Source organism: Miniopterus schreibersii, assembly GCF_964146895.1.
Source record: "Miniopterus schreibersii genome assembly, chromosome: 3".
NCBI lineage: Eukaryota > Metazoa > Chordata > Mammalia > Chiroptera > Miniopteridae > Miniopterus > Miniopterus schreibersii.
The window spans coordinates 17,866,857-17,890,849 of record NC_138103.1 but is presented as its reverse complement, the minus strand read 5'-3'; the positions used below and the strand labels follow the sequence as shown (position 1 = coordinate 17,890,849).

General features: G+C 50.5%; 1 protein-coding gene across 9 annotated transcripts in view; it reads right to left on the bottom strand.

Moving 5' to 3' along the window:
- The window catches only part of CLEC16A (C-type lectin domain containing 16A), a 199,126-nt gene that overhangs the window by 4,208 nt on the left and 170,925 nt on the right, over positions 1–23,993 (bottom strand). For 7 of the 9 annotated variants that reach the window (XM_081131421.1, XM_081131420.1, XM_081131424.1 and 4 more), the window contains one exon: positions 9,625–9,786. In XM_081131421.1, the coding sequence (XP_080987547.1) occupies positions 9,625–9,786 (162 nt within the window). Of the gene's footprint in view, positions 1–2,418; positions 2,543–9,624; positions 9,787–23,993 lie in introns of those variants that run through there. The other 2 variants (XM_081131426.1, XM_081131425.1) reach the window with 1 other exon arrangement.

The window sequence follows — 23,993 nt, the reverse complement described above, 5'->3', positions numbered from 1 at the left end:
AGCAAGTTCTTATTTGTACGGACGTCGGGAGGTGCCGACCAGTGTGGGCTCTGAGTCTGAAAGCACTCTGGGTCCCAGGAACGGTGGTAGACATTCTTTAGTCCAATGTGATTCCAGTTAGTTGTTTTTTTTTTCTTACAGTTAAGCCAAAACAAAATAAAATTGCCAACTGAACACAGAGCAAAGAATGGAAAAACCAAGAGCAAAATAAAACCAAAGGGCACACAGAATGGGATAAAGGAGAGAGGGAATGAGGATTCCCACTGTGGAGAGAAAGTGCAAGCAACAGATTGAGCCTCCCAAATCCACGCCAGGGTTTCTTCCCACAAGACTCAGGCTACATGAGCACGACATGGTCCTAATTAATGTCTTTATAAGGCACCTTTTTTAAAAAAAGTGAAATAAGGTCAGAAAAAACCACTGTGTGGGACTTTGGGCCAGTCCGCACTCCTGGAGGGTGGCAGCGGGGCACATGGGCCCTGGCGGAAAAAGTGATTCGAGTAGGGGGTGATCTGAACCCAGCCCGGTGAACGCTCCGCACGCATTCTGCTTTCTCTCCATTTCTGTGCCTTTGCTCCATTCGGGAAGAGCGCCTGAGGTGAGGGGCTGGTCTGTGCCCAGGCTCAGGCTCTGGCTCTGACCCAGCATGACCTGCGGCTGCTCTCTGAGAGGGGCTCGGCTGTTCCGCGGCGCCCCCCCCCCCCCCCCCCGAGTGTGGATGCGTCTGTGAGCTTCGTGCGTGTGGGTACACACGCAAGCTGAGCTGCTGACAGGGCAGTTGAGAAATGACTAATTCTCCAAGTGGCACTTTTGTGCCATCTGGAGACTGAGCAGCAAAGCACTTCCTTCACGTTTTTTCTCAAAACTCTATGTAAGAGTTCCCTCCCTGCTGGCTGCGTTTGCAAGCAGATATTCAGAAAGGCGCAACCCTCTCTCCTGGGCCCCAGTGGGGTTTTGGTGATGAGAATCAGGGACGTGGGACAGTTGCCATCAGATTAAAAACAAACCAACCAACAACTACTGCCATATCCACACAACTGGTTTCTTCTTTAAGAACCAATTTTATTAAAAGGGATCACTTTTTCCCTATAAAAAACAGCCTCTATTTTTTTAATAAGAAAAATAACCTCCTCTTACCCATCACCCACAACACTGTCTTATTTAATTAATTAATTTTTACTTTATTATTTTTTAAACTAAGAACTGCTTCCTGAATGTGATCTTCACATTTATCCACTGGGGCAGGGGGACTTTGCCAGGTTTTACCAAGGAAAAATAACCCAGTGAGGACACATTTTTCTGGTCAAGTGCCGAGCTGTGAAGGTTACTGCAGCTGGTGTTTTTGAGGTCTAAGGCCACAAGTTGGGGCCTGGCCCAGGAAATGAGGAATTTGGAGGACATTCTGGCTTCCTGGCCAGGGGCAGGGGAGATAACTGGAGGCCGGAGTGGGAAATCCCAGATATCCAGGCTTCCATGAGTGATGCTCAGCCTCCACATGGCTCTGCCCCAAGCTGACCATCACATCCCTGGCTGGCCCCCTTAGAAGCTGGTCTTTGGCTTTGGGGCAGGGGCTCGGCTGACCTTTGCTAAGTGAGTTACAGTTTCCAGTAAAAATTTGGGCTTGATGTGTTCGGTCTGGAATAGGTGGGCCTGACTGATGTGGGGAAGAACAGAACAGCACAGCAAGCCAGAGAGCAAAGCTTAGAGGAAACAGCTTTTAAACACAAAAGGAGGCAGGAGGCTCCCGACTGCCAAATGGGCGGGCACATGTGGGAAACCTGGAGGGAAGCACCGAGGGAGAAAGCAGCATGAGGGGTCCAAGGTGCGCTGTGGCCCCCAAACAAATCCCCCCACTACTTGGAGCACTAAATGTAAGAAGGGGATGACTGAGTTATAGCCATCGGTGTGTGTGTGTAACTTTTGGCCTTTGGCTGAAATGTGACTGAATCTATCGCTTAGCTTTGAGCAAGACCAGGATAAAAGAAAAAGAAAAAAAAAAAAAAAGCTGACTTCTTGGTTGCTTTTTGCAAATTCTACCACCCAACCCTGTAGCCTAAGCTGGGGGTGCCCTGCGAGGCTCAGATAGAATACCTGCCTCTAGCTCAGGGTCTGTACCGAGCCTGATGCTGGCCTGCTCGGTATTTCAGAGAATGACAGTGTTTCCAGGCGGCTGGGTTTGGCTTGGAAGGGAAAAGAACCAGGGGATTTGATCCTCAGATGAAATGAGGCCACCAAGGGAGGGGGATCCAGTTTTGGGGGGAAGCTGAGGAAATGGCCACTTGAGGACAGCTCTCAGGTCACGACCTGGTGTCCTGGGGGCCCCAGCCTGCCCCGCCTGCCGTGCAGAGCCTGCTGACTAGAAATGCAGCGTGGCGAGGGGGCATCATGGGCCCGTGGAGGCTAACGGAGGAGACCTGCCTGAATTGACTTTGCCAGAGTTGCCGTGACAGCTGCCGTTCGAAGCACTAAACCCAGTGGCCGCCATGACTGTCGGCCTCCGACAGGCTGAACACTCGCCGGCGTCCTTTCCTGCCACTCCTGACTAGAGGGAAACACAGCAACAGATCATAGAAAGCCTTTAACAACAGGACAGAAAGGTGACATGGAGAGGGCACAGAGCAGAGACGAACGCTAAGCATCGATGAGAACGCAAGGGGGGCAGGGCAGTGCCCAGCTGGGGTGTGGGGCACAGCCCCCCATGCAGGTAAGACACCCCTCACTCTGTCCCTCCAGGAAGAGGTGGCACCGGGACTCAATCGGGGTAAAGACAGCAAAGGTTCGGTCCTGCTGGAATGGAGAGAGTGGGGTCATCAGCAACATCTGGTCTTGGTGAGAAACCTCAGGGTCCAGAGGAACAAAATTGCCAGTCAGTTTTCGATGCAAACCAGCAGTTAAGATGCAAACCCTGCATCCCCGGGAGACTCTGAGGAGGGAAGGCTATGTGGTTCGGGGATCGGAGCCAAACCAGCTGGTGAAACAAGCAGATTTCTGACCCAACGGATGAAGCCAGTAGTTGCCGGTGTCAGCACCCTAAAGCCAATAGCGCGGCTCTGTGAGTTCTGGGAAGGCCCCGACTGGGCGAGGTGCTCCGAGACATCCTCCCCAGCCATGGGTGGCACTCTCCAGGTGACCTCTGGTGATCTGAACCTTTGAAACCAAGACTGAACCACGGCAGGAAGAAGCGAGACCTGGTACCCAGCAGCCAGGGGTGGGTTCTAACTGGCTGAAACAAAAATGTTAGGAGCATTTCACTGGAAAGGAAGGAACCGTCATCTCTGAGACAAAATTGGGATTACAGCAAAGCTTAAAATCAAGGCCAAAGAACACAAGGGGAAGGTACCTAATGCCACCAAAATACAAGTTTAGAAATCGTTAAAATGGTACATTTTATGTTATGTATATTCTACTCCAAGTTTTAAAAAATGCCATGAAGAAAACTGGGGAGAAAGGACACCTTTTACTCAGGTTTCCGTCCTTAAAAAATCCTGCCTGACTGTAGTGACCAAGTTCAATGACATGCAGGTCAGCCTTGGGCTGTCTGGCTATAAGTTGGCCCAGAGTGGGTCGTGTCCTGTGGTGAAGGCCATATGTTCAGAAAATCACACCAGGGAGAGGTAAGGACGGGGAGGGAAGCCCAGCAGAGCAGTACCCTGCCCCTGTCGGGCTCCAGACAGGAACCAAACCTTCCTTCTTTCTGTAAACCTTGGGGAAGAGTCACAGTGGCCACATCTTATAATTCCCTGGGCCTTAAAAAGGGACATTGGAAAGAGCAGGCTGGCTTTCACTCTGACTTCATTTTTTTAACAAATGATTTTCCTTCTTCCTCAAAGTAGCTCACCCAGAGCATGTGTGAAATGCAGCAGCTCTAGAGATGGGAGGCAAAGTGGCTGGTTCAGGACTCAGTGCAGGCCAGAGAGCGTATGTGTGACAGATTATGTGTGCATTTAATGTGTATGTGTGTAACCGTGTGGAAGCATGTGTGTGCGCACACACGTGAGCCTGCATTTGCATGTGTGTATCTACCATCATGAGCGTGCATAGGCGTAACTCAGAAAATATTTCTAAAGAGTTCCTACTGGCCCTACATTTGGTCCCAAAATTGGGTCTATTTTCTCTTTCCCGCCATATGTTCTCTGCAATTTCAGCTTCTCAAAACCATAAAATGTTTAAGGAAAAAATGTGCTGACACTAACCCTGTAATTTTCTCACTGGAGAATGAGCTGAAGCCTATCAGGCCAGCTCTGTGGGACGAGTGGGCGACATGAGCTGAGTTCCTGGATGCCCCCCTGTGCAGGGCGCGCAGCTCTCAAAGCACTTTAAAAAAAAGAGGAAAGCAGGGTAGAAGGAGTCAATGGGTAAAAAAAGGGGAATCTGTAATACTTTCAACAATAAAGATAAATAAAATCAATCTGTCAGAATAATAAAAAATTATTATCTATCAGAAATGTAAAAAAAAAAAAAAGTGGGGGAACAGGTCGACTCATGTATTGGGTGTTAAAACCAGAGAGCAAAGTCCCCTCTGCACACCTTTAACAGGTAAATAATTGAAGATGAAAATAAAACCCCTCCTCCCAACTATTTATGTTTGGTTCCTTGTCTACCAGGGAATTCAGTTTGTTTGTTTGTTTGTTTGAATCCTTACCTGAGGATATTTTTTTCATTGCTTTTCAGAGAGAGTGGAAGGGGGAGAGAGAGAGACACATTGGTTGCCTCTCGCTTGCTTGCTGATCGGGGCCGGGGATTGAGCCTGCAACCAAGGTTGTGTCCTTGGCTGGAATCGAACCTTCCATGGGCCGCTACTCTAGTCACTGAGCCAAACTGGCTACGGTGGGAAATCAGTTTAGACCATGCCTTCAGTCTGGGGCATCTCTTGGCCCTGACTTGAGGGTCAGTACTTCTAAAAAACCGCTCATAAGCATACACAATCTGTCTCTGGCATGCAATGGCAAATCAGAAGCAGGTGCTCCCAGCACAGAGGCTATCTCTGGGCAACTGGCAAACCAGTGACCCCCCTCTGGGTGGGGTCCCTTCCCCTTGTGTGAGGGGCCCTCTGCCAGTGCTGGGCCACAGGCTTCGGCCCTGATGGGCATGGGGATTGTTTCTCAAAAACAGGCTGCCCTGGTCTGTGTTTAGAAGGACAGAATTTACAGGGAGATCCCTGAGATATGTGAAAAGGAATCAACCTGTCTCCTGCCATATTCCAGGCTCTTTTTGTGTGAGACCCAAAGGCTGCCTTCCTCACGGAGCCCTGGCCTGGTTAACCCTTCATCCTTTGGTGTTCATCTCCAGTGACGCCTCCTCCAGGAGCCTTCCACCCCTCCTACAGCTGTGCAGTGCTGTCGTAGCCCCCTGCACATTTCCATGTCATAGTTCATAACTAGACACTTATCTGTACGGTTGTCTCTGATGGACCGTGGGCTCCCCTGCTAACCTGCACATTCAATGCTTTGTTACCCTGTATCCCCAGTGCATGCACGTAGTAGGGACTCAACAAAATCTGTTTAGAAAAGTTAATATAGTGGAGGTGGGGTACAAAGGTCAAGGCAGAAAAGATACAGAGAGATGAGCCATTAAGATGACAGCCCTGGTTGGTTTTGTTCAGTGGTTAGAGCATCAGCCCACGGACTGAAGGGTCTCAGGATCGATTCTGGTTAAGGGCATGTACCTCAGTTGCAGGCTTGATCTCCAGCCCTGGTTGGGGCGCATGTGGGAGGCAACCAATTGATGTCTCTCTCTCTCTCTCTGCCCCTCTCTCTCTCTCTGAAAAGCAATGGGAAAAAGAAAGGCTGAGGGGCTGGTGTGTGTGGGGGGGCCTATGTAGGGGCCCTATTGAGGTCAGGTCTGACAGTCACAGGACTTGAGTCACTCATACTGAAGGCCCCATGGGAAGCTGATAAAATCTGCATTTGGGATAAACCTGTCCTCTCTCAAACTCAGGCAGGAAACTTAAGGTCCCCTGGGCTAGACAGAGGGTAGAGGTGGAAGCACAACCAGGTATCAGAATGGTTCCATGCCCTCATTTAAGACCAAGCCATTTGGGCTGACAGAGATGTGGCTGTCTGGGGCCCACTTTGCTGCTGATTTTGGGGGACCACCAGGCTTTCCCCAACAGAGGCTGCATAGCCAGCCTTTGCTGACAGCATGCAGTTTCCTGGGTCTCTGTGGATGGGTTGTGGCTTTTCATTTGGGCTCTAGAGCAACCATGCACATTAGAAGGAGAGTGTGTGTACCTTGTGAGCTGTCCCCAGCTGGAACCTTAACCTAGGGCCCAAGTCTCTGTGATACCCTTGGCGGTACCCAAGACTGATTGAGGAAGCCCACTGATACCCACTGGGCTGTTTCAGAAGGTAGAGCATGGGTTTGGGAGTTGCCAAGGCTCAGGTTCACATCCAGCTCCTCCACTCACTAGCAGCAGCATCTTGGTCAAGCTGCATGACCTTTCTGAGCTCCTGTGTACTCAACTGTACGTGAGGCAAAATTCAATGTGGAGGCATCTGTGAAGTACTTCTGAGCAAGTGCTTGCCACACAGGGCTGTTTGGGGACAGCATGCAGCAGTGTACACAGAGAAGGCTGTGCAGTAGGTACCCTGCCATATCGACTGCTCAAACAGTGAGAGGCTCACCCTGGCTTTATGGGTCTCCATATACAAACCAAAGAGCAGGGACGTGGAAAACTGAGCCTGTCTCATCCCCTGGTGGATGGCATCTCTCGTGCACTTTCCCAACCAAACACCTGACTGAGCAAAGCATGTCTTCAAGAGCAAAGGAGCCACTGGAGTTTGCTAATTCCGGCTGCAGAGGACCTGGCCGCTGCTCTCCACACTAGGGACTTCCTGGGCTCTGAGGCTATGGAAACACTGGGCTAAGAATGCTTCTGACTCAGCAGTGGGCCCTCAAAAACCACTTTGAGGACAAGTGGCCCCTTGGCTGGGCTGTGGGGAGAGGCCCTGGCCCACCCCCGCCTGGCTGGCCCTCAAAGGAGCTGCCAGGCCCTGTGGGTGGAGAGTCTGCTGAGCAGGCAACACAGGGCCAGCCTTTCCAAATCAGAAGCTTGAACACTGGCCGCCACTTCAAGCCTATGTCAAACCAGGAAACTGGCCAAAGGGCACCCGTCCTAACAGAACGTTCCTTTCTCTGTCCTTGGCTTACTACCCAGCACGGCTGGGTAAGATACGGCTCAGTAAGATATAGCTTGGTAAGATATGGCTTGGTAAGAGACCAGGCAGATGCTGGGACCCTCTGGGTAGACCTGGCCCTATAGGGAACCCATGTGGTGTCCTCTGGATGGATGTGGGAGGGGGGGGTCTTGCCTGGAAGTTTGGCATCAAGAGGCAAGTGAACAGTGGTCCTCCTGAGACCTGCTGCCTGGGCTCGTGGGTCTGGGACAGAGCTGGCTCCCATGGCCAGGTAGCTGTGACAGGGAGTTGCTCATGTGCTCTGATGCTCTCTTGTTTCAGGGATCGGAAGTTGGGTCCTTGGTTAAGAGTGAAGCACAAGCTGCCCGACAGGCCGGCCCTTCACCAGGAGATGAGTGATTTCAGTGTCTGCAGAGATTTGGACAGGCAAGCTGGGCCTCAGGCTTTCACTGTCAGGCAGTGTAAAAAATGGGGTCTGGCACGCTGGTCTCTACAGCTTGCTGAGGACGCACCGAACAGGAGCAGACACCCAGGAGGGCCTGCCCATCAGTTATCGACTAGAACTGCCTGGCTACCTGACAGCCAGGCTAACAGCTCCTGCATTTCTGAGACAAAAAGACATGCCGTTGGCATTGTGCAGGGGATGGTGGGGGTAGAAATAGAGGGGCTGAGGGAGGCCAAGAAAAAAGAACTAGTGCACTGTGGACCCTGAGTCTCTGAGGGAAGGTGCAGAGCTGAAGCCCACGAGCCACGTTCAGGGGACCATCTGCATATATGGCAGATTCTGACAGTGTCTCTGCTGCTTTCAGTTTGAGGCAAGGAAGAGTACGGCTCATTTGTTTACTTAACTGCTGCCTGTGTCTTCTTAAAAATGAAAGAGAGGTGTACTAGCTACACCAGGATGGGACCTTTCATCCCAAATGTAATGTTAAGTATGCATGTGTTTGGGTACACACAACATGGACAGAAATGTGCACATGCGGGCAACACATGAGTGCACACACAAGCACACAGACACACAACCCTGCACTTCGGCCCCCAGAGTCAGCATGAGACCAGGCTTCAGAGGGGGGCTGAGGGATGCTCTTGGCTTCTGGAGGAAACTCTGTCTGAACTTCCCTGCTACAAGCCTGGGAACAGCAGTGGCAACTGCTTGGATATGTGGCCAACCTTAAATAGGGCTCAGAAATAGCTCAGAAAGGGGAGTGATCTCCCGCCAGTTGGGGCAGGCAGAGAAGCAGGTGCTGAGCAGAAGAGAGTCTGAGTGAGGTGGCTTGAGGGTGACCTTGCTGCCTGGGCCTTGTGAATGTTAATAGGAGACAAAGGTAGTGGATGCTGGGGGGGTGGGGGGGGGTGCAGGCAGGCCAAGGTGCCCTGAGCCACAGGCACGAAGACCTTGCTGGCTTAACCCTTTGATAGGGACTGCAGAAGCGAAACGCTCCAGAAAGAGGTGTGGGTACCCAAGGTGATCTCTGCCTCTGGAGCAAAGGGAACAGTGGCCAGGGGCCCTTGATTTCCCTGGCACTGAGGTAGCTCATGCCGTGGCACATCGCTTTGTCATGACCCGTTGATCCATAACTTAACAAGAGATTGGTGAGGTGTCCCTGAAATATGATGGCAAGGGCTCTGGATGGAACCTTGCAGGAATAGCAAAAGACTCTGAAGGTCCCCAAATGGGGGTACATGCTATCATCTCCAGGGCCTAGCAGACCAGTGGGGTCCTGATATAGGGTGTGAAGCACACACACTCTCAATGCCATTGCTGCTGTCCCAGCTTGAGCCCTGTCCTCTGGCTGCGTTTTGGGGCCACACTGTTCAGGAAATAAGCCTGGTGTCTTTACTCCTGAGTCCGTACGCAGTGCAGCGATGCGCTCATGTGTGAGGGCTCACGGCAGCTGAGAACAGGGGTTGGGGGGAAACCACTCACATGTCCTATTTTGGACTCCCTGCTCATGGGGCCTGTCCATGACACTTGTGTAAGTGACAGGAGGACAAGGTATGACTCTAGCACATTCTGACTGACTCTCAAAAGGGGAGCAGGTACACCCATGGTCACAGACAACTGGATTTCACCAAACATTTAAAGGGGAAACTGGTATGTTATGGAGGAAAAAAATTAGCAGAGACACAATTCTTTTGCCAGGGTTCAAACAATCGCATCTGGGAGACCCCTCCTGTGACACCTAAGACTTTGGAGGTGATGGGGTAGATTTAGGCTCAGCTTGCCTAATGTATGTCCGTCCCCTCCAGCTCTGTGGTCAGGGAAGGCCTTTCACTGGACCAGTCTGCAAAAGGAGAAGTTTCTACCCTGCTGGGAGCTAAATGAACCAGGCTGTAAGCAGCATCCTGTTAGAGTGAATACGGAATCCCTCCCGAGTGGCAGTGTCCCCAGACAAGGTGGTGAGGAGGAGCTGGTTATCAGTGGTCTTGGCATTGAGGAATCACAGGTTCCCATGGACCCCCCCGCACTGTGTCACTTGGCCAATACCTGATGGGCTCTGGGCGACAGAGGAGGTGGACGATGAACTGGTTCCTCCCAAGTCACAGTGGCTGGTGCTCCCACTGCCACTGGGGCTCCCATTGGCAGATGGCGACGGCGAGGACAGAGAAGATGAACTGTGCTGGTTTATGCACTGGGCGACGGCGAAGCCTGTAAGACAAGGTGGTGGGTGACGTGAGCGAGCGGGAAGAAACCAGCTGGCCTGGCATGAGGGGTGCCACCTGCCCCACTGGATGTGGGACCCTGTAGGGTGAGCCCCCGCCTCACAGATGGGGCAGGGTCTTAGTGAAAAGGTCATGCTAACCAACCCATGCTCAGCTCCCTGAAGGTCTGGGTCAGCTCCTCACTAGTAATGGGACTGACCTGGACATACCTTGAAGCTGTTTCAAGAAAAAGGGGGCAGCCAGGCACCAGCCATAGCACTTAGGACAGGGCTGTGGGCCGTAAATCTGAGTGCCTGATGCTGGCTCAGCAACATGCTGGCTATGGCCCTGAAGGGACATGCAGCCAGCGAGCTTCAGAGGCATCTTGGAGAAGTTCACACAGGGACGTGGGGCCTTTGCTAACGTGCCCAGTGCTGCCAAAGGCAGGGCACCAGACTCAAGCTCTGAAGCCACACTGGGTGGGAGGGGAGAACCCTCAAGATGTCCCTGCCAGAGAAACTGCTCTGCCCTGGTGGGTCTGGCAAATTTGGTGTGGGAAATAGAAAGCCCTGATGACAAACTACCAGTCACAGTCATGCGCCACAAAAGGACGTTTTGGTGAGTGATGGTGGTTCCATAAGAGTGTGAGGAACTGAGAAATTCCTGTCACCCAGCGACACCGCAGCCGTCACAGAGCAGGGCGTTCCTTACTCCTGAGTCTGAGGTGACGCTGCTGTGAACTTCCCTACGGCGCTGCCAGTCATACAGACGACGCACAGTACATAACCGGATGCCGACGACAGACAACTAAGTTACAGGTTTATGTATTTACTATACTTTCTCCTGTTGCCGTAGAGGGTGCTCTTTCCACTTAGAAGAAGGTTTGCAGCAGGCGTGTTGGCCTTGCCTCTTGACTGCGTCATCCGCTCGTGCTCGGTTTACTCCGTGCTGTTTCGACCGTAGCTTGCAGCCGAGGGCTACAGGCTTTGCCGTACAGCCCAGGTGTTAGCAGCTCATAGGACCCAGGTTTGTGTAAGTGCCCCCTACCGTGCTTGTCCGGCGCTGAAACTGCCTGAGGACGCACTTCTCAGAAGAGACTCCCCTGTTAAGATTGTACAGTTTCACACGGCCCTTAGAGCAACTCTGGGTTTGGAGACGGGATGACATGTACAACACATTTCTGGGGCCTGGGGCCTTCCCAGCACGGGGAGTGGCTGAGCCCCAAGTCTTGGAGCTTGGGCAAACCCTGCTTCACCACGCAGAAGCCAGGACATGTGACCAGAGTCATTTCCCAACTGCGAGCTGGGGGTGTCTCACCGACTTCTCATCACCCCAGTTCATCAATATCCTATCCTGTACAGGGCTTGGCACATGGTAGAGCAGTGCGTTCCTTACGATGGCAGGAGCCCCTCGCCCAGTGGATGCGTGCTTCCTGCAGACCCGGACGTCTGTCCTTTTTATAGCCTGCTTATCTAAAGGGTCACAGCTTCTGATTTTATCAACGAAACTAAATCCACGAAAGCTCTCATGGAACAAATGCCTCATCAGTGACGCCAGGCGCCTGTGCAGACCCTGGGAGCTGGACAGGACCACCACACGGGTGCTCTGTGGACCCCACTGTTTTTCCCCGTGATTCAGAAGCAGCGCCAAATCAGGGAGTGGGAGGTGGGCAAGTCCTCCTTCCAGCTGAGAGGGGGGATTCGATCTTCTTGGCCACTCACGTCAAACCTCTCCACTCCCTGAGTGCACTCACCCCAGCTAGCCCCAGACCTCATTCACATCACCCATACTGTCTGAACCTCACATGGTCTAGCTCCTGCTGACACTTCTTCCAGAAGGTTCTCCAAGCCCTGACCTTGTTTTTCAGAACTCAGGAAGGTCAGCAAAGTATGGCCCAGTGACTGGTAAATAAAGTTTTACTGGCACAGCTATAGTCTTTTGCTTACATATTGTCTGTGGTTGCTTTTGAGCTATATCAGCAGTGCTAAGTAGTTGCCGTAGAAACCATTTAGCCTGAAATATTTTACTCTCTGGCCCTCAATAGAGCCTCGTAGAGGAGAGAGCAGGGGCTCTGGCACCAGGAAAGCCTGGGTTCTATTCCTGATCGGCTCACTTACCAGCTGTGGGGCCTGGGCAAGTCTGCACTTCCCTGAGCCTCTTCCCTTCACTCACCCGTGGGTGGGCACAGGGCCTGGCTGGGGGTGGTGGTGTGTGCAAGGGGACCCACTGCTCTAAGTCGCCCTTAGGACTTAGTGGGCCCCACACCTGGCCACCACGTAGGGGCTATTTTGTACTAATGTTTGTGTGAAGTTATTTTTGTCTAAGGATCAGCTCCTTTTTAAAAAGCCAAGCCTTTTATCTCTCTAACCAGGACCTCCTGGTTTGGGGCAATGTAATGGCAGACGGATGTGAGGCCCAGTGGGAGCGTGGTGCGTGAATTCACTGAGCCCTCTTTTGTAGAGGATGACACTCCCTGCCCCCACCTACGGGGGGAGGTCTGCTTGCCAGGAGAAGAGCAGAATTACCATGCTGGAGTTCTCAGGAAGAGGCCCTGTGTGATATTCTGAGTGTGTGGTGGTGGGGGGGCCTCAGAGGAACTATGACAAACACAGAGACAGATCCTAACACCAGTCAGGAAGATCCCAGGGGCAATCAGCCACAGCCCCACAGACCAGCTTTACAGCTGTTTACTTCTTAATCACTTCAAGTGGTAAACCCCCAAGTTCACAAGCTGTTTACTTGCTTAGAAAATGAATCGCCCCTCAACAAATCAAAATGTCAAGATGGCTTTTCCTGAGCCACGAGTTTATCAGAGCCTTGAACAGAGGGGCCTGCGAGTGTGGGAACAGAGTTAGGACTAAGCCTCTCACCCTCCCGACAACGCCTCGGCCCGAATGGATGGATGATGATGAATGAAGGTGGTCATTAACCCCTTCACTTGACACATGTCTTCTCTCCCAAGTTCTTTAAAGCCTGGTTTATTACCATAAGATGTCTCGGGCAGGGCCTGGGGGGTAGCAGACAAGATGCTAAAGCTGCAGTTAGACTACTAAAAGTCCCTTCGTTTTGGGAATGGATTGGGGTCAAGCCATAGGTTGGCAATAAATACTGCACATCTGTTTATGTGCTGAGGGTTAAATAGAAAAAAAAGTCTCCAACCTCTGAAACCACCCGTTTGCAGGGTCTAGCTGGGCAGAGGTGACTGAACGCATCTCTCCCTCACCTGCTGCTACTAAAAACCCATCTTCCCTTCTTTCCTCACCTTCCTGCTTTCCCCTCCTCTCCCTCATGGCACTGGGAACCCAGAAAGGCTCAATAATGTGTTTTTTTTTCTGGGTGCCCTGACTCCCCTGCAATTTCAAGGGGCTCCTTCCCAAATCAAGGTGTCAACCACTTTGAGTCAGTTTGACATCTCAGAAGGTCAGAAGGGCCCTGGAGAGAATTAGGACAAAGCCTGTGACTGCAACACCTGTCCTCCTGTACCTGCTACATCCAGCAAGGCAGCTCCTGCTGACCTGTCTTCGGCGGAGGAGCCCAGGGGCTTTCTGGGCGTGAGTCAAAGACACTCTCTGTGCTTGCACACGCATACAGACAAGCCAGAGGTCATGGAACAAGAGCACAGGCAAATGGGCCTCCCTGAGATCTCAAGCAGATAAAATTCTTGGCTCTCCCAGAGTATGTCTCAAGAACAGCCTGCAAAATGTGTATCAAAGGCCATACAGATTTTCATACCACCTGACTGATTCCACATCTAGAAATCTGTGCTGCAGAAGGGATCCACATAGTGAACTATGTGGATGTGCAACGCACTGGTGTGTGTAAAAGGGAACTGGAGACAACCGAAATATCCAACAATCAGGAAAAGACCAAATGAATTCTAACACGTCTAGATGATGTAATCCTCGGCTGCCAATAAAAATGCTGCTGTGGAAGTGTAGAGGGGAAAGCATAAGACATAGTAAATGAAAAAGGTTAGTAAAATCATGTCCCACATGCTCCCATCGTTGTAAAAAAAAAATAAAATGTAGGCTCTGCCTCCTTCCTTGTATAGAGTAGGACAGGCTGAAGGGATCCGAGCTGAAGTTGTAGGAGAACCCAGTGGCTTCATTATGGCGAATTTTATTTTTTGTGCTTGCTTGAATTTTCCAAGATTCTTACTACAAATGTTATTTTAAACCAGGAAAGTAAGGAAGGATGAAGGAAGGGTCACAGCTGCCTGGTGGGAGCTGGACATGCTCCAGCTCCCAAACACACCCCTGGGATCTGTCTGTGCTGGCTTAAAGTTCTCTCCCCAGACTCACTAAGAACCTCCCAAAGCCAGCCCAGGTGAGATGTTCCAGAAGCAGGCGGACCTGCGTCAATGGCAAACCCCAACCCCCCCGCTTTCCAGGAGCCCGGGCTTCCCAGGGGTGGGCCAGGTCTTCTTGCTGCCCTTTGGCCCTGTTCTGCCAGTTATTCTGGGAAGATAAACTCACGAGTAAGTCTCTGGCATTTGTCAAGTACAAAAATACAACAAAAAGGTCAGCCTTCTATTTGAGTCCCACTGATAGAGGGAGCACTGGGCTGGAGTCAGAACCCCAAGTTTGAGTCGTAACTCTGCCCAAATGGCTTTGTGATCTTGGACAAGCCCCTTGTCCTCTATTAATGAGGATCTCTTGGCTTAAGTGGTCAACAGTTTTCTTTTTACCTACAAATCTGAATCTGATTTGAACTCTATGAGAAGACACTGGAAAATGCACCTTAAATACAGTTTACACACCCTTTCTCTGTGGATAGCAAACCCACTAAAGCTTTCCCCACGGAGCGCCAGGCTGCGATGTGAGTCTGGATCCTAGCTGGCCAACAGCAGCCCAGGGGCTTGCAGGTCTGATATGCTTGGCTCACATCATGTTTGTGTCAGTACACTGGGAGATTTTACACACAAATCTGAATTTCAGGCTTCATAAGAAATAGAAAGATCTGGGCCCCATTCCCACAAGACAGCAACTGGAGGGAGTGAGTGAGCAGGTTCCTCCCCTCCCCAACTTGACTTGCCTGGCATTTCAGTTGTTAATCTCTGCTATTTATCCTTAGATTCTTGGTCAAATCCACAGGACTCAAGGAAGCTCCAACACTTCAAGGCCTTTTGCATCAGCTCTCTCCTCAAAACCTAACCACCCCTCAGAACCATTGGGTGAACACGTTGAGATGCGGCGGCCTGCCTTTAGCAGCCCAGGTGGGTTCTCACAAGAACCACTTTCTCTTTGCTTCAGCTGGGCTGTTCCCTCAGTCTGCAATTCCCTATTGCCTCTTTTCAGTTTTCACAAATCCCTTCCCCATCATCTTTTTTTAAATCCTCACTCAAGGATATGTTTTTATTGATTTTAGAAAGAGAGGAAAGGAGAGAGAGATAAAAACATCGATGTGAGAGAAGAACATCAATTGGTTGTCTCCTGTGTGCGTCCCGACTGGGAATCGAGCCCGAAACCTTTTGGTTTACTGGACGATGCTCCTACCAACTGAGCCACCTGGCCAGGAGCTCCCTGCCCCATCCTTTAAGGCTGGCTCAGCTCAGGGCCAGCTCAGCCCAGCTGCAGCGGGTGGGTTTAACTGTTCTCTCCCCTGTGCTCCCGAGCCTGCCCTGTCTACCTTGGGGCCTCATCAGCCATAAAGGAGTTGACCTTCCCAAGTAGAGCATAAGAAACTTGACTTCCAAGATGCTTTGTTGTATATTGTACAATGACTACCATTACTTTCAAAGCTAGCACCTGCAATCCTCTGGAGTCAGGAGGGTTTTGGACAGCGTTTCTGATATTGTGAGTTGTCTCCCAATATCCATTCTCCCCTTCATCTGTAGTTACAGAACCTGGCAGCTAGGCATGGCCATGTGACTAAGTTGTAGCCAATGAGATAGAAATGAAAGAGGCATATTGGATTTCAGGAAGACTTCTTAAAATGAAAGAGGTGTGCCTTCTTCTGTTCCGCTACCTAAAACATGGATGTGACGGCTGGAACTCCAGCAGCTATCTTGGACCATGAGAATGAATCACATATTAGGGAGCACTGAGATGGCAGAGCATTGAGCAGGAAGGAGCTTGGGTCCCTGATGCCTATGTGGAGCCCTTGACTACCTTCATCCAGGTTTCCTCTACCTGAGAAGGAAATACACCTCTTTAGGGTTTTTCTTTACTATGTAGTTGAATCTAATCCTAACGGACACTTGTGAAACACCACTGTTAATTCAGGGACGTGAGCTGACCTCCACAGCTGGCCCCCAGAGCTTCCAGTGCAGGGAAAGCTGCCCTGCACTTCCTGGGGGAAATCTGAGAGGAGGGGTGGGGAAAAAGAAGGGAAGGGGCAACTGAGATGGGGAGGGGACTTCCTGCAATCCCCCATATCTTTAGGAAATGCTTCTTCAACCCTTTCCTAGTGTGGCGCAAGTGGACTTTTTTGGTGGAAACCAGTGAAAGGAACTGAGTTTCCTCTGGGTTCACACCAGGTCCCATAGAGATTACCCTTGAAGGCCAAGACGTGGAAACGGGAGAGCACTAGTCTCTTGTATGTACACGGGCTTGCATGTGCCTGGGCTGGAGAACTGAGGGGTTTGAGCCAAAGGTTTCTTAAATTTCCAAGGAGCAGGGAGGCCCCAGCTGACGTCTGTGGTCTGCTCAGAGATTGCGCTGTTTGGCAGACTGCAATTCCTCCAAGGACGCTGGTTACATGGTTACATGACTAAAATGCAACTATTCCAGGTTAAAGACTGGAAGATGTGAAAACTACCTAAGCATGTGAGGGGTCCAACAGGGACCTTTTTAGAGAGCTGACGTGGAAGGAACCCAGTGGCTTGGAATTCATCTCGGGATTCTGCACTCTACTAAATGGCAGGAACCTCACCCATAGCCTCATCTCCTACAGACGCTCTTACGGGAGGAATTCGAGGTGGCTTATATTTTAAAACCCAAACCCAAACCCAAATGCCATAGACACTAAATACGGAAAGCCACTGAAACACAAACTAAATGACGAGAGTCCAACAATAAAAGGTGGGTAGAAAGTGAAGTTACACCAGAAGGACTTCCAGCTGTGGGAAGCTGATGTCAGCACCTGGCTCTGAGCTTCCTGGGAGCAAGCTATCAAGGAGAACCCAGGTAACCTGGCTCTCGAGACATTCTAGTGTGCATGCTAGGTTCCCGTCCCATTACACCCTCCTGGGCAAGGTCCCCAAAAGCAGCTTCCTGGAAGAGACAGCTGCCTGACTAGAGCCGGGGCCTAGTTCTGGGAAGATCCCACCACATCACAGAGTTCTGCAAACTTTTTTCCTCAACAATCTATATGAGATGAAAATGGAACCATCCTGGCTACAAGGAGCCTTAACAAGGGTGGACGTCTCCCATTATTCGAGATACCTCTGCAGATCTTACCTTTGAAAATCAGACATGGCAAGTGGGTACCTTAAAGGCTCGAGCCTATGGGCCACACACTGGAGAACTGTGGGGCTGGATGGGTAATGTCAGTGAATGAAGAGGGCTGAGGGTGAAAGGCTGACCGTCCTGCCACCTGCCATCAGTCTCCTCCTAGTTTACCATGACATGGCACCGAGAAACATGTCAGGGAGGTGACAGAGGCGGATAGGGACTGGAGAACACTGGACAGTACAGCTCCCCAGCCTCTCCTGACTGCTGCCACCTGAGAACATGGCCCTCAGGATGGCCACGGTTTCCTGTTCTTCAAGAGAAGCTGGGTGTCTGGATTTTTATGTAAAATCTCCTGATTATTAAAATTGTGGACAACTCAATTCATATCCCTTTTTTAAACCTGAAGCAGGGAACTCCAGGCAAGCCAAACCAAGAGCATCTCCTGTCCGTGGGGGCCACCAGCCACAGTCCTTGCACTAGGCTGATTCCCGGTGCTGCGTGTTGAGGTCCCCTTGCCCAAGCTCTTCACATGAGGGCTTCTGAGGCTGAAGTACATGACCTTGAGTCATTGAGGTCTCAACAGATGTGCTTCAAAGAAGTCTAGTTTTTAAGAGCCCTCTTTTAGGATAAAGCTCTGATACTTTGAGGGGAGAGCTGTCTGCCCTAACAAAAAATGATATCTATATATGCTTGTTCCACACTGAAAAGTATAAAATAAAACCCACTAAGGGCTGATCTAGGAGAAGCAACCCACGCATTTCTGACAGTCTCCGACTTGAATGAGGACCGTGAGGTGGGTCAGGGTGCCCTGAGCTTGCCTTCCATTAGCAAATTCATTCCACTCGGCCTCAGCTCAGGTTTCCACCATGTAGTGTTTGGATTTTCTCACCAGCCCTTGATGCTGGGAAACAGTAAAAAATCAATCGACCTGTGACCCCGCACACAGAACCGAAGACAGCAAGTGCGGCCATGGCCTTATTTCTTCCCTCACTGGCTCCTTCCTCAGCTCTGCCCTTTCACCCCACAGTGTAGTCAGCCAGGTCCCTGGGGCGAGAGAGGAGGGCTGGGGTGGGACTGAGCTTAGGACTTTAGCTTGCTGGTGGCTCTGGACAGACTGCAGCCTACAGGGTCTACAGACAACACACGGCTTTCTCAGCCACGCTTCTGACGCAAGAGACTGTTTCCTCCCCACTGCCATGGGAAGATGAGAACCACACTGGAAGGCAGTAGGGGGTGGGGGCCACTGAGTGGAGGGCCACCCCAGAAAACCCAAACTACCCGTAACTGTTCAAAGAACATGTGTGGGGGAGGGGTGCTGAGGAAGCAGGGGTCAGAGTCAAGCCCCAAAACGGTGCACCACTGGGCCAGGGGAGGCCTGTGTGCAGGATTCCTCTTGAGAGTCACATAAAATGAAGGAGTCTACCAACACAGGGGCAAGGGTTCAGAATGGCAGCAACCCGGCAGGCCAGAAGCACCCTCGGGGTCCCCCAACAATTCCCTCACTCACTGCTAGGACTCTAAGGCTTGAGGAAGGAGGAAGACTCAGCTACCTGCGTGGAGACTGTCCTTCCAATTCCCTTTAGTGAGCCACACCTCAGTTAGTGCTTCAGGGCTGTGTGAACAAGCTCTGGGCTTTAGGGGCAATCTATGGGCTTCCTCGAAGTGGTCACCCTATGTGATTTCTGATTTTCTTCCTGTGTACTTCCCGTCCAATGCAGGGGCACATTTGCAAATCAGGAGTCTGGGAAAGTGGCATTTCTATGGCTTCCTCGGTCAAGCCTGAGCAACATCACCATAGGTGACCTCCTAGATCACTGACTGGCTGTACCTCAAAAAGCTTAAATACTGTTATTTCTGGTTGTTTTGAAAGGGTAACATGGAAGGTCAGCCGGTATGTGGACACAGGTGAGCTAGATCTCTGAGGATCTCTAACAGTGGCACAACCTCACTCTGGGTGTTTTGGTTTTTTTAAAAATATGTTTTTATTGATTTTAGAGAGAGGGATAGAGACACAGAAACGTTAACGAGAAAGAAACATTGATTGGCTGCTTCCTACACACTCCCCACTGGGGACTGAGCCTGCAACCCCAGAATGTGTCCTGACCGGGAACTGAACTAGTGACCTACTGGTTCATGGGTCAATGCTCAACCACTGAGCCATGCTGGCTGGGCATCACTCTTTGGGTTTTTAAAACTGAAGATTGCCAGGACATGGGCTTTATTCCCAAGGACCAGGTCCCCACCTGACCCAGCCCTGTCCTCTTCCAATGGCATTGCCGTCTGTACATTAGTAAGCAAAGAGCTCACAACAGTCGCTCAGCAAAGGCACTAGAAAGTCGGTCTCAGCTGCCTCTCTATTGAGGCAGAGAACAGGGCTGAAGAGCAGCAGGAGGGAGGTGGGTTAGATAGTTTCCAGATGCAGGGAGGGGGTCATGATCCTGGACTCTTCTGGCTCCAGGGATTCTGATTCTGGAATCACTAGCCAGGGCTGGGGTGGGTCAGCTACAGCCCAGCTTGCAAAGGACAACTTCTTGAGGTTCTCATGGGCCCAAGGACTGCCTGATTCTTTCTGGCAAGTCTCCGGTCTCATCAGCCTTCTGTGCTCTCAGGGCAGAAGAGGGGAGGCCACATGGTGCACACCCCACACTGACAAGAATGCCCAGCCTTGTGTGTTCTATAAGGTGGTGCTGTACAAAGGAGCCAAGGAATTAGTTTGGATCTTCTGAAAAAGGCACATACACTTGACACATACTTAATACATTCCCAAAGCAGAACTGTACACCCAGGGTCCTGGTTCCATCTGCGTGTGTTTGTCAGAACTCGGGTTCTGCAGAGTGGGGTGGTTAACTTCTGTAGCTGGGCCTCTCCCAGTGTTTTAACAGACTGGGGTTAAGCCACACTGACTGAGGATGATGTTCTATTACACATCATCAACAAAAAGCACCAGAGACACTATCTGGATCTGTGTGGGTCAGAGAGAATCCGGGAAGAATGTGGAGGGCCCAGAACAAGCTTCAAATGCCATTGCTGAGGTCTCAAGCAGACAGGACTCTGTCATCTTCTGTCTTGGCGACCTGTGGGACACAGACAAGCAGGTGGCTGTACATACGGCTCTGTTGTCTGCAAGGGAAGAGCCTTGAGAAGAACAAATACTTGCATCTGAGCCTGTAGCTCCCACTTTGGGTACAGGATGCAGGGGTGAAGAGAGAACCCGGGGGTCTGGCCACCCTGGATGGGCATGTAACTGCCAGGGAACCACTTATCCCGAAAGCGTGTGGCTCTCACGTGTAAAGTGGGATGACAAAAACACAGCCCAGGGGCCCGTGAGGGCTGAACCAGTTGATACAGTCTAAATGTTCAGTTAGCATGAGCTGTTTTGATTACTTAACTGGTGTGTATGGTCCCTGGAACTTGGGCTCAATGAGGTAAGAACTGGGGATTTTCATTTTATAAATGTCTTTACACATGGGGGCACTGGCAGAAGGACTGGCTCAGCTCTTTGGAAAAAAACAACACAACACAAAGCAAAATTCTTCCTCATGCTTGCTGTTATGACTTAGGTTTTAGGAGTCAACAAAGAGAGCTTTTCTAAAGTAACTTGAAATATCTAAGTTTAAGGGCTTTCTTATGAAAATAGTAAGTGAGACAATGGGTTGTTATTTTCACCTTGACTCTTTCATGCTTGGGTTCAAGACACATGACTTTGTTCTGTTTCCTAGTATTTCTTTGCTAGAGAGTTGAATGTATTAGGTGGGACTGTATGAAATTGCCTATATTCAACCAGCATGACCCATGGAAATGGTGATTTCACACAGTTCAACCTAGCTGAATTTGTCCCTCTTAAAGATCTCCACTGGAAATAATTCATGGAGGGAGGGGAGGAGAAACAGTCAACTGTATATTCAAAGTAGCTTTCCTCAGTTCTCCTTTTGGTTTTCATCTCTCCCCCTGTGTGCGTCTGTACACACGTGTGTGCTCCTCTCTCCAGCTTGGATTCATCTTTTCATTTCCAAATGGCAGCAGCTTCAACAAAATGCTGGAGATGATCCTGACACTTAAGGAGATGTGTCTTCCCAATGGAAAAGCCCTGAAAAGGGGGCTTACAGGACTCAAAGTGGCTTCTCAAAGGGGCTCCAGCGTGCTCTGTTCTCCCTCTGTGCCTCCTTGCAAATGCTAAGCTAATGCGTTCAACGTTAAAATCACCCTGGCCATTCTGCATTTGTAGTTTTGACTTATTTTTTTAGTATTATTAATATTTCATCATAAAAGTATTGATTTCCTTTAACGAAGAGACTTTACAGTTTGCTGCATCCTTAAGCATGATTTTATTATGTCTTGGGGCCAAATGTTTTTCCCTCCCCCAAAAGGAATGCTTTTCCTTTCATATAATGTATGTCAAGAAGAAAAAAGAAATTGATTCACAGAATCTTGCATTATAGGCAACTTTTAAGGAGTGTATCTAGTAGGTAAAGTGGATAGACATTTCCTAATCGTGACCACAGTGTCTCACTGTTAAGCCCTTTTATCTGTTAGAGAGAAGAACAAAAGCACAAGATTTGTATTAAAATACAAGATAGTTCCAAGAGAAACTAATATGGGAAAATTAAGACAACTTTAGACATGAAGGCAAAGCTTAGAAACTCCTTACGAGTGCTCCAGGATTCATAAAATCCTCAGTTTGCACACTGTCATCTCCCTTCCTTTAAGGATGCCAACAGAAAATGAGAAGAAATGCTGCGGGTGTGAGGCTGCCTACAAGAGGCTCTGTTCCCCTTGGATCTAAGGACCCGCCTCAGGGTGAGCTGCGGAGCTGGGCAGAGCCGGGTGTTCAGAACCCAGCCAGGAAGCAGGCGGAGGGCGGTAACTGGCAACCCGAACGAAGCGCGCGCTCTGAAACGTTTAAATATTGAACATCCTTTCTTCTTCCTCCACATTCATTATTAACTTGGACCCACATCACCGCGTACATTGACCATTTCTTCCCAAGAATCCAAGACACAATGGACAATGCTCGGGGCTGGCGGGTGGGGGTGGGGCTGAGATTTGGGCTTCTTTCTTTCATACCCTCAGTGGAAACCCTTTACGGTCAGCCCCACGTTTTCAGAGCCATGAATTCCTGGAAACGTCTCAGCCTTTCAATGACCCCTGGCGCCCGAACGCAGATGATTAGTGCCCCAAATATTGACAGACTTCCTCTTCCAAAAAGGGAGCAGTGTTGGAGGGAGGCCACCAAGAGAAATGCTGCCACCACCCAATAAGGGAGGCTGCGGACACGTCATTCGGACACAAGCTCTATTGTTTGGGACGTACACACATCCCTCAGCTTCGCCCAGGTACAAACAATGCCACGATGCCATGTGACTGTCCGAAGCGTCTGGTTTAAAACAAAAAGCCTGTCTACACCCACCAGATGTCCTTTGCTTAGTTACGAGACAACTGGGAGGGGCTGGGAGTGGACCTGCTCTGACACATGAAGGGCGTCAGATGTCAGCAGCCCGGGCCAAGCAAACTCAGTGAAGATGAACATTTGGGACTGGAAATATAAATAAACCAAAAATCTTTCCAGAAGACATGGCAGCACCTTTTCTTGGGGAAAATAAAGAAGAGCGAGGGGGGACCATCCATCATTCCCACGCAGAAACCAGCTGCCCTTCTGTCAAACGGATCTGCCAGCGCAGGATAAGCTGGTGACAAGCATTCGCTTTTCCTGGGCTTTTATCTGTTCAAGCGAAATTGTCCCAAATGACCGGCCTGCAGCCCTCACTTTCCTTTAGAAGACAGCACTACATTTCAGATCGATGTTTTCCCCTGAAACGCCGGCTAAATTTATCCTTCCCTGCATCCTGCCCTCCGGCGCGCAGCGCTGGCCCTTGCCCTGCTGAGTGCAGCGTCTGTCTTCCCGTGCCGTCTGAGCCGGAGCACTCCAGCACCTAGCCCTGGCCTCCCGTGCAGCACACGCACAACACCCCCAGTTCTCCTAAGGGTGCCTCTGCTGCCTCCTTCTCTGAAGTCCACATAAATTAAGCTCCTGCTCTGGACTTCTTTATCTGACCCCAGCTCTCCAATTCTGCCCTGAAAGGCCTTCGAATTGGCTCTCTTTGAATGGCCCCTGAGAACACCTTCCCCACCCCCAAAGTGGCTGATGCCTATTACCTGATTGCCTCTGGAAGGAGTGGGATGATGTAGGCTGCCACGGGCTTTACAAACTGAACCAAAGCAGAGAACTTACTTCTCTCTCCTGGTCTCGCTTGGCAAGCTGCCCTGTGAGTGAAACTGCCCCAATTGATTTAATGTCTGATGCCCAGAAAGCCTGGTATTTCTGCAATCTTTATTAGTAGATGCGGCTGCAAAAGGAACATGCCCTAAACAGACATTTTGAGCTACAGTTTCTATTTTGCTGTTAACCTGCGGACACTCCCTGTTCTTGGCAGGAATAAGAAGTGAAATAAAAATGAGACTTGACAGGAAGAAAGCAGGTGCCCACACCGGCGGGCACGCGCACACGCCGCAGAGAGGACTGTGCCTGGAAGCACCCGGCAGCCCCCATCTCTGGAGAGCCACAGTGAGTGAAAATATGTGGCCTGGGTATGGCCAGTTGGGCATCCCCCACTCTTTCTGGAAAGCGACCTGGCAAGGTGCAAGCAAGAGGCTTAAATACAGGTATTCCCAGGGATCCTAAGGAATGGTTTCTAAAGAAATAATTGGAAACACAGATACAGATTTCTGTATAAGGATGTTCATTGCAGGGCGATTCATAGTGCAGTAGAAATAACTTAAGTAGCCAATATAAGTGGACTGGTTAAGTAAATTTTGGCCAATC